The sequence below is a fragment of the Rhamphochromis longiceps genome, linkage group LG15 (genome assembly GCF_057381845.1).
Source record: "Rhamphochromis longiceps isolate RC_006_pf linkage group LG15, R_longiceps_female_GT1.1, whole genome shotgun sequence".
Taxonomy (NCBI): Eukaryota; Metazoa; Chordata; class Actinopteri; order Cichliformes; family Cichlidae; genus Rhamphochromis; species Rhamphochromis longiceps.
In genome coordinates, this window is record NC_140571.1 from 28,544,316 (window position 1) to 28,553,928 (window position 9,613).

At 46.2% G+C, this 9,613-nt stretch overlaps 1 protein-coding gene across 3 annotated transcripts; it reads left to right on the forward strand.

Annotated features, from left to right (window-relative positions):
- Positions 1-668: 668 nt before the first annotated feature.
- zbtb25 (zinc finger and BTB domain containing 25) lies at positions 669-9,613 on the forward strand. Of its 3 annotated transcripts, none has more exons than XM_085381407.1 (3): positions 669-782; positions 4,044-4,224; positions 5,336-9,613. In XM_085381407.1, the coding sequence occupies exons 2-3, from the start codon at positions 4,052-4,054 to the stop codon at positions 6,516-6,518; spliced, it is 1,356 nt and encodes a 451-aa protein (XP_085237533.1). In that variant the 5' UTR covers positions 669-782; positions 4,044-4,051; the 3' UTR covers positions 6,519-9,613. The 3 variants fall into 3 exon arrangements, with proteins under 3 accessions (XP_085237533.1, XP_085237532.1, XP_085237531.1); XM_085381406.1 differs by lacking the exon at positions 669-782 and adding an exon at positions 983-1,294; XM_085381405.1 differs by lacking the exon at positions 669-782 and adding an exon at positions 983-1,201.

Below are 9,613 nucleotides of genomic sequence, written 5' to 3' on the forward strand. Positions count from 1 at the left end.
CTACGGAAACGCAACATGTGTCGCACAGTAAAAAATAAAAAAAAAAAGTAAAATGAAAAACTGAAGTTATAATAAAATATATAAGAACTTTAACCCAGTGGGACATGTTTAACTGCATCAAGCAGTAGTTCACAGGTGGGCATTAAATAATAAATATACATTTCTGGCTTGGACGGGGCCTTTCACAGTTAAATAAAGAGTGTCAGAATTATGTCTTCATTGAAAACGACCACAGGAAACAAAGTCTGCTTTTAATTTGAAAATAATAACCGGAATAATCTATTTGTTTTCTCTCTCGCCTGTAGGATTACTTGAGGCCTCCCGCCACCCACATTCAGTCAGAGAGCAGCAAGGAGGTCTAACTCTGAGCTGAGCAGGAGACTCCGCCTGAAGAAGCAGCAACATCTCACCCATCAATCATATACGAGGTGGCCCATACCTGAACGATCTCATCACTGCAGCACCAGTCCGTCTGTTTCAAAGTAGCCTGCTATCTGGAGGCAGCACCTGATGATGCCAACAGAACCACATCATCTGCAAAATGCAGAGACAAGATGCTGGCAACGCCCAGATAATCTGCCCATCACCGGTGACAAAGGGCGGCCTAGGCGGAGCCCAGCACCCACTGGGAACGTGTCCCACTCACTGCCAGGAATGTGGACCACACCTCACAGCATACCCGCTGTGGTCAGTAATAATCAATACTGCTGATCAGCTCAGTGGACACCAGCCTAAGAAAACATATTTACACAGGTTATGAGTTACTTCAGTCACCAACCGAGGTACAGTGGCCCACTCCGAGAGTACTCTGAGTCTCAGATTACACAGATTATGATGGGGTTCAGTCCCTGAGCTGCAGACCTGAAGCGTGTTTGTGAGTCTGTCTGCTGCACGGTGTCGGTGTGTGTTGTGTCACGTGATCGTGCTCCCTGCACGGTGTCGGGGTCTTATGCTGCTGGCTGACAGCCTCTGATCAGTTTCACTTTTTTTCCTGATATACTCAGAAAATTATCGATGGCACGATAACGCCATCTTTCCTGCTCTGCGTTTATTAAATTACTGATCAGCCATCAAACGTTTCTGACGGCTCACGTGACTGCCCCATTTGACCCATGTTCTCGCGAGAGGTGACGCGGCTCGTCGCGAGATCCTCTGCAGCAACAAATCGGCCGATTCTGAAGACGATCTGCTCGTTTCTGCGGTAAGGCGCTCATTAACGGCGCGCGTGCAGGATCCGCGCATACACGGGATTGCCGGGCGTTGGGAGCGTGAACACGCGCCCGTGTGCGCGGAGGTGATGAGGACGTGCGTGTGATGAATGAGATGAAGGATGGAGGATGCTGCGCGGTGGCGGGCGCGACGGCACGTGCACGCGCAGAGCTAGTGTGTGACTGGGTCGCGCGGGTGTCCGGTTTCCGGTGTGGTCGGGTCAGTTCGATGTGAACACCCGCCCCTTCCCCGTGCATGAGTGCGTGTGTGTGTCAGGTGTGACCTTCGCTGAGGTCAGAGGTGGCGTGTCCAAGTGAGCCTGACGGACTTAATGTGACGTCACAGGGTTAAACAACACCTTAAGAGTTCTTCAGGTCTTAATGTGCTATACTGCTCTGTGTTTGTGTGTCTGTGTGCTTGTGTGTGTGTTTTTGTGTTTCTGTGTATGCGTGTGTGTATGCGAGAGATGCTGAAGATAAAATAACTCTTTATTGTCATTGCACACTCATACCTTGTACAATAGTACAATGAAATTGGAAACTCCCACGTCAGCACAACTAAAGACAACACAGTTACTTAAAGTTGATTTTTTTTCTCATTTCATTTATTTATTTATTTCACACTTGGTACAACAATTCAAACAAACCAACCACACTTTCTATCAAAAAGCACTACAACCATGTGTGAAAAGGAGCAGGAAGAAGAAAATATTCTTATTAAACCCTGCCCCCTATCTATTTTCAAAGTGCAAGGGACCCAGACAGTGGCACGCGTGCGCCCCTGTAGGAGCTGAAGTTCCTCTGATGTCCCCCAGACGCTCCAGCAGTGAACGGTAGAAGAGGCTCCCCCTCAAACAGAGGAGCTTCATCAGCTCTTTTAGTGAATGAACCTGCACCCCTGCTCTGTTCTACAACATCGACCAATAACAGTGCACGAGAATCAGGAAGGCTCTACCTTGTGGCGTTATTCAGCACTTCGATATTAAGTACTTACTGAGCTAAAGCAACAGGAGTATCGGTAACACAGCAGCAATGGACTTGACCGACCACAGATATATATACAGTGGGGCAAAAAAGTATTTAGTCAGCCACCGATTGTGCAAGTTCCCCCACCTAAAATGATGACAGAGGTCAGTAATTTGCACCAGAGGTACACTTCAACTGTGAGAGACAGAATGTGAAAAAAAAAAATCCATGAATCCACATGGTAGGATTTGTAAAGAATTTATTCGTAAATTAGGGTGGAAAATAAGTATTTGGTCAATAACAAAAATACAACTCAATACTTTGTAACATAACCTTTGTTGGCAATAACAGAGGTCAAACGTTTACTATAGGTCTTTACCAGGTTTGCACACACAGCTGGTATTTTGGCCCATTCCTCCATGCAGATCTTCTCGAGAGCAGTGATGTTTTGGGGCTGTCGCCGAGCAACACGGACTTTCAACTCCCGCCACAGATTTTCTATGGGGTTGAGGTCTGGAGACTGGCTAGGCCACTCCAGGACTTTCAAATGCTTCTTACGGAGCCACTCCCTTGTTGCCCGGGCGGTGTGTTTTGGATCATTGTCATGTTGGAAGACCCAGCCTCGTTTCATCTTCAAAGTTCTCACTGATGGAAGGAGGTTTTGGCTCAAAATCTCACGATACATGGCCCCATTCATTCTGTCCTTGACACGGATCAGTCGTCCTGTCCCCTTGGCAGAAAAACAGCCCCATAGCATGATGTTTCCACCCCCATGCTTCACAGTAGGTATGGTGTTCTTGGGATGCAACTCAGTATTCTTCTTCCTCCAAACACGACGAGTTGAGTTTATACCAAAAAGTTCTACTTTGGTTTCATCTGACCACATGACAATCCTCTGCTGTATCATCCATGTGCTCTCTGGCAAACTTCAGACGGTCCTGGACATGCACTGGCTTCAGCAGCGGAACACGTCTGGCACTGCGGGATTTGATTCCCTGCCGTTGTAGTGTGTTACTGATGGTGACCTTTGTTACTTTGGTCCCAGCTCTCTGCAGGTCATTCACCAGGTCCACCCGTGTGGTTCTGGGATCTTTGCTCACCGTTCTCATGATCATTTTGACCCCACGGGATGAGATCTTGCGTGGGAGATTATCAGTGGTCTTGTATGTCTTCCATTTTCTGATGATTGCTCCCACAGTTGATTTTTTCACACCAAGCTGCTTGCCTATTGTAGATTCACTCTTCCCAGTCTGGTGCAGGTCTACAATACTTTTCCTGGTGTCCTTCGAAAACTCTTTGGTCTTGGCCATGGCAGAGTTTGGAGTCTGACTGTTTGAGGCTGTGGACAGGTGTCTTTTATACAGATGATGAGTTCAAACAGGTGCCATTCATACAGGTAACGAGTGGGGGACAGAAAAGCTTCTTACAGAAGACGTTACAGGTCTGTGAGAGCCAGAGATTTTCCTTGTTTGAGGTGACCAAATACTTATTTTCCACCCTAATTTACAAATATATTCTTTACAAATCCTACCATGTGGATTCATGGATTTTTTTTTTCACATTCTGTCTCTCACAGTTGAAGTGTACCTCTGGTGCAAATTACTGACCTCTGTCATCATTTTAAGTGGGGGAACTTGCACAATCGGTGGCTGACTAAATACTTTTTTGCCCCACTGTATTTCATCTTCTATCACCACAGCGGATCCTCTGCTCAGGGTCACAGTGAAGTTCCTCTGACCTTCTCTGAACCTCTTCAAGACATCCTCCATCCTGTTGCACATTAATAAGTTTGTATGTTAAATGTATGTGTGTGAGCAGTGATGATGGAGGTCATAATGTGAACTTCATGGGCTCGGGTTTGTGTTTCAGACGGTGTCATGGAGGTGTCGTCGCACAGCCTCTTCCTGCTGCAGCAGCTCAACGTGCAGAGGGAATTTGGTTTCCTGTGTGACTGCACCGTCGCCATCGGAAACGTCTACTTCAAAGCTCACCGCGCTGTGCTGGCTGCCTTCTCCAACTACTTCAAGATGATCTTCATCCACCAGTCCAGGTGAGGGGTGAGACAGCGGCGTGTGACCTCTTTACCTGAGTAGAAGTTAGTTATACACTTGTGCTTTGGGTCATCACACAAGTGCAGGTAGGATAAAAAATAGGCATGTTTTCTGAGAACCTGAATTCTTTTAAATGCCCAGCAGGTGGTGACTCCTCTGACCCTTGAATCCTTTGTCCTGATAAATTTGTTGGCTTCCTCAACCGTGTTGGGTTCCAGGTCAGAGAGGAGGATTATCTGGGGTGTACTAAACGTACGTTCTTCAGTCAGATCTGCCGCTTGCTGTCATCGTGACGGCAGTGATGAAAAGGACTTCACTAACCAGCCGGTGACAGTCTCTGCGTCGATCCTGTCATGAAAACATTACCAGATGACCTGCTGTTAGCCACCTAGCTGTGAGTTAGCAGTGCGGCATGAACCCAAAGAGGGTTTGCTTGTCTGAAACCATGCAGCTGCAAATAGATCAGCCTTGGGAATTTGGACAAACTGGCCAACCTTATCCATTAAAGACAGGATTTTACTAGTTGTCAGCAGGCATGTTAGTGTTAGCTAAGATTAGCCATGAGAAAGACAGCTCAGGATTGGATTTGCTCTCCACAACCAAACCGAATGTTAGCGTTAACTACAAACTTGGAGCTTGACTGGTCAAAAAGTGGCTAGCTGTCAGCTACAAACAGATGCACTGTGAGGACATGTGAGGACCCTTTATTTGGCCTTACCTTTTAGGTGAACAGTGGTGTGTTTGATTTGTAACACACCAAAAAAACAATGAATGAAATTTAATGTTTTATCCCAATTTTTTTTTTCATAATTTTTAAGAAGCAATCAAATGGTAATAAAAATTCAATAATGATTGATCAGCCCTAAATGTGTTTAAGACTAGAATAATGTCTTAAACACAGGAGAGTGTGGACGGCGTGCCTGCCCGAAGGCTTGTACCGGTGTTTGTTCCTTTATTCCAGAGAACAAATTTCAGGATCTGGATCCTGTAAGCCAGAATAGAGGAACAAAACTTTGGTCCAAACCTTCAGGAGAACATCGATCCAAAACATCAGGATTCACATGCTGTTTTTTTCCGAGGTGCTGACCTCATGTCTCTCTGTGTCCCCAGCGAGTGTATAAAGATCCAGCCCACGGACATCCAGCCGGACGTCTTCAGCTACCTGTTGCACATCATGTACACCGGTATGTGTCCCAAACAGCCGGTGGACCAGAGCCGGCTGCAGGAGGGCATTAAGTTCCTTCACGCCTACCAGCTGTGCCGCAAAACTGGTGAGGGTGCTGCTGAGACTGCTAACAACGTGGTCCGCATGTCCAACCTCTATGGCATTCAGATCTCTTCCCAGCTGGCCAGCAAGGAGGGACCCGGAGTCCCCAAGACCACCACGGTGTCCCGCGGGGCCGAGGATGGGCGGTCCTCTGACCGAGGGGCCCGGTCTCACTCCCAGCTGTCCCTTGCTGTCGGACTGGAGGGGGTATCATCGGACCATCAGGCCTCAGCGCTACGTTGCTCTGTGGCATCCGGAGACGATTCTGACATCTCAACTACCCATATCAAGCAGGAACGCTTAGAGGAGGAGGAGGACGGCGAGGAGGGTCCAGGTGCAGGGTCTCCAATTCAGGACAGCAGTCCTATTCAGGGCCTCCTGTTCAAAGACCGGCCGCTAGTGCTGCTCTGTCCCCGCTGTGGAGAGCGCTGCTCCTCCCCAGAGGGCCTGCGGGAGCACCTATTCAGCCACGCCCTCGACCCCGCCCGTCTCATGGAGGGGCTGTCACAGGGTGGCGAGCTGGAAGCCGGCCTAGAGGAGGGTCCTCCAGGAACCCAGGAGCAGCTGGATGCAGGATGTTTGGAGGAAGCTCTGAGACAGAGCCAGGCGCTAGCCAACCAGCTGGCTGCTGAGCTGAGGCGGAGCCGAGGAGGTGGTGGGAGTGGAGGAGGGGGGAGTAGCCCTGCTCCCTCCCTGCACTCACGCAAACGTAAGATTGCCTGCGCCGTCTGCAGCCTACGCTTCTCCCACAAGAGCCAGCTGCAGGAGCACATGTACACCCACACAGGCAAGCCGTCCCGCTACCACCGCTACAATCGCCTCTGCAGCCAGCTCTTCCAGGCCTCCGCCCACTTCTGCGACAGTGCTGCTGAGCCTGGGGGAGGGGCTGGGGGTGGAGCTTCAGTGGGCACCCCCATAGCTCTCTCTGAGGAGCCCAACAGGGACACTCAGGACAATGGCAGCTCCTGCTACTCCCTGGACTCTGAGATCTCCCAGGAGAGTGTGGACGGCGTTCCGGTTGAGTGATGCCATCTGTTATGAGGGATGTGATTGGACGGAATAGTAATTTCCGCAGGTGGTGGTGTTCTGAGTGTTTGGTCTGTACCTGTTTGGGAGTGTCTGTGTTTAATCCAGTGATGTGATCATGAGGTGCTGAGGTCAGCAGGTCGGACTGTTTGATGCTCAGAAACGTCGGCAAAACCTGACTGATTGATGATTAATAATTAATTGATTGGGAACTGTTTCTCCGGTTTGAAACATTTGCTGATTTGTGCATGTTGAACAAGTTTCTGGACTCTGATTACATGATTCGTTGATTAATCAGCAGATTAATCAGAGATTAATGATACATCAGTACTTTGACTAATGTCACTTCCTGTCATTCATGTCACTGCTTTGTATTTCCTTCTCTGAAATTGAGCTGCCAGAGACTCTAAACCTGAAAGCAGCCAACAGTGAAGCCCATCCGAGTCTGAGAGGACTGTGAGGAAGAGGAGATAGTGAGCACTGTGATGTCAGAGCGATCTGTGATGTCAGAGCCTTTCTGTGGATGCACTGACATGTGCAAACTACAAAAAGCGAACTACTCAGATTTCTGTCATTTGGTGTCAGAGTGTCGTATGTCGTATTACTCACGTTTTCTTTCCCTCCATCTTGCCACACAGGTTTAGGACTAAAATGTACAGCAGTAAACCCTCTCAGTGACAAATAACGACTAAGCGCCGTACACCTTACATGTAAAGTTTGAGTTAGTCTTTTGTCAGTGTTCATCGTCAGAAAGAGAGTACGAGGCTTCTTGTTTCTGTCCTTTTAGTGTTGTCCACAAAGAAACAAAACTACAGTGCAGACTTCAGTAAATAACACTGTACTGTTAAACGTATTCACTCCTCTGCATATGACTAATAAGAGTTACTTCAATAGAACTAAGGGGCGGAGTCCAAGTCCTGAAAAGCACACTCACACCATAATCCCCCCACCAAGCTTTACATTTGTCCCGGTAACCACTGAACCTAGACTCATCCATTAGAGTGCCAGATAGAGAAACGTGATTGGTCACTCCAGCGAACATGTCTTCACTGCTCTAGAGTTTAGTGGCATTGTGCTTTACTCCACTGCATGTGACGCCTTCATTGCCCTTTGTGATGTAAGGCTTATTATACAAATGGTCACCATGGAAACCCATTCCATAAAGGTCTCTAATCTGAAGGCCACATGAAGTCTGTAGTGGTTGACTCTGCAGGAAGTTGGCGACCTCTGTGCGCTCTGTGCCTCAGCATCGGCAGAAAGTTTATCACCACAGAGTTACAAACGTTATCAGATGGAATACAACAAAAACATGCAGATCAGAACATGCAGGAAACACAAGACAGTGTCCTGGTTAGGACGAACAGATCTCTTTGGAGGAGCTTGAAACGTTCAGATTTTGCTTCTGAAGGTTTTCCAATGCTACACAGAGCTTTGAGAAGATCCCGAGTACCCTGAAAAGGAGTGACATCCTCAGAGGTTTGAATGGATATCTGCCAGTGCAGTGAATTTACACCCAGCTAACAGTCAACAGGACAAGGAGAAGAAGGCAGCAGCTACAGAAACGTACTGGCAGAAATGACCTGAAGCCACCTGGGTTCTCGGACCTCTGCAGGTTCAATAATGATGACCTGTCATTGAGATTAGCCAGGGTTAAACCAGGTTTTTATTGGACCTCTTCGCTGAAGCGGCTCACACCCACTAACCTCAGTATGCAGCACCAAAGACACAGAGGCAGAGCTAACGGTTCAGATCAAAGCCACGACCTAATGTCAGTCATTTTCTGCCAAATTGAGCAGATCCGAAAGCTCTTAACTTCATCCTGCCTCTGTTCTGCTTTTCTTTAGTTTCTGCTAAAGAGCTTACAGCGTGAGATGTTGCATTTTACCGAGGTAAAAATTAGTCCCTGTAGAAAAATCTCTGATTGAGGTGTTGCCCCTCAGCGGGCTTCCAGAAGCTGTTCAATCAGGAAGAAGTGAGCTTAAACGGGCGCTCACACACAGATGGGAGGATTACACTGAGGGTGCTCTTACACGGAGTTGGGATTAAAAAGCAGCTGATGGTTTAACTTCATTTAAAGGACCATTCAACAGTTTCTTCCATCTGACTCGAACAAAGGCAAGCACAAAAAAAGACAGAAAGGACAGGTGGGAAAATAAACGTGTCCCAATCTGTGGGTCAGGACTCTCGCTGGTTCCCAGCCTACGCCCACAGGGGCACATTTTTTATTTACATTTTTAAATAAAGTTTTAAAAATATTCAATCTTTTTTATATTTATCATAAAACTGTGAAAAACTAAAATCTTTTAACAGTCTAAAAAACAAAAGCCAACAAAAAAGCACGATCTGAATTTTATTTTAAAAAAGTTACTGCCAGTGTTTGAAATATTTTGTTGGAATGCCCTATTAACTTTTACATTTTATTTTGAAATGGTTATGCTCCTATATGTTCTAAACATTTTATTTTGAAGGAGTCATAGTTTAGTGCATTTGAAATACATTTATTTTGAAGGAGTGACATTCTGTTGCATTTAAACCTTTTTATTTTGAAGGATTTGATGTTTGTTCATTTTAAACATTATTTTAAATGTTATATTTTATTTATTTATTTTTTAGTTTTTGAAGGAATTGTACGCTTTTGCATTTGAATCTTTTCATTTTGCAGTGGTCCTATCTTGTATTTTAAACCTCTTATTTTGAAGAAATCAATATGTTCTATTCTAAACTTATTTTGAAGGAGCACCAATCTTGCATTTTAAACCTCTTATTGTGAAGGGGGCAATAGTCTTGCATTTTAAACCTCTTATTTTAAAGGAGTTGATCTCAATTCCATTGTAAACCTTTTACTTTGAAAGTTTCCACCGGCCAGAGGGAAATTGGTGGTCTCTGCTGTTCCTTTCGGTGTCACGTGACCAGCGCTCATTGATGATAAGGTGTTGATGATTATTGATCGTGTGTGACTGTCGTGCCGTCGTCTTATTTCTGTGTTTTGCTGTAAAAAAGCAAACAGGAAGTTCAGTGTCAACATGTTTTTGTAAACGGCATCTGTTTTTCATGGATACAACAATAAAGTTTTGTAAATAAATGTTTTTTTTCAC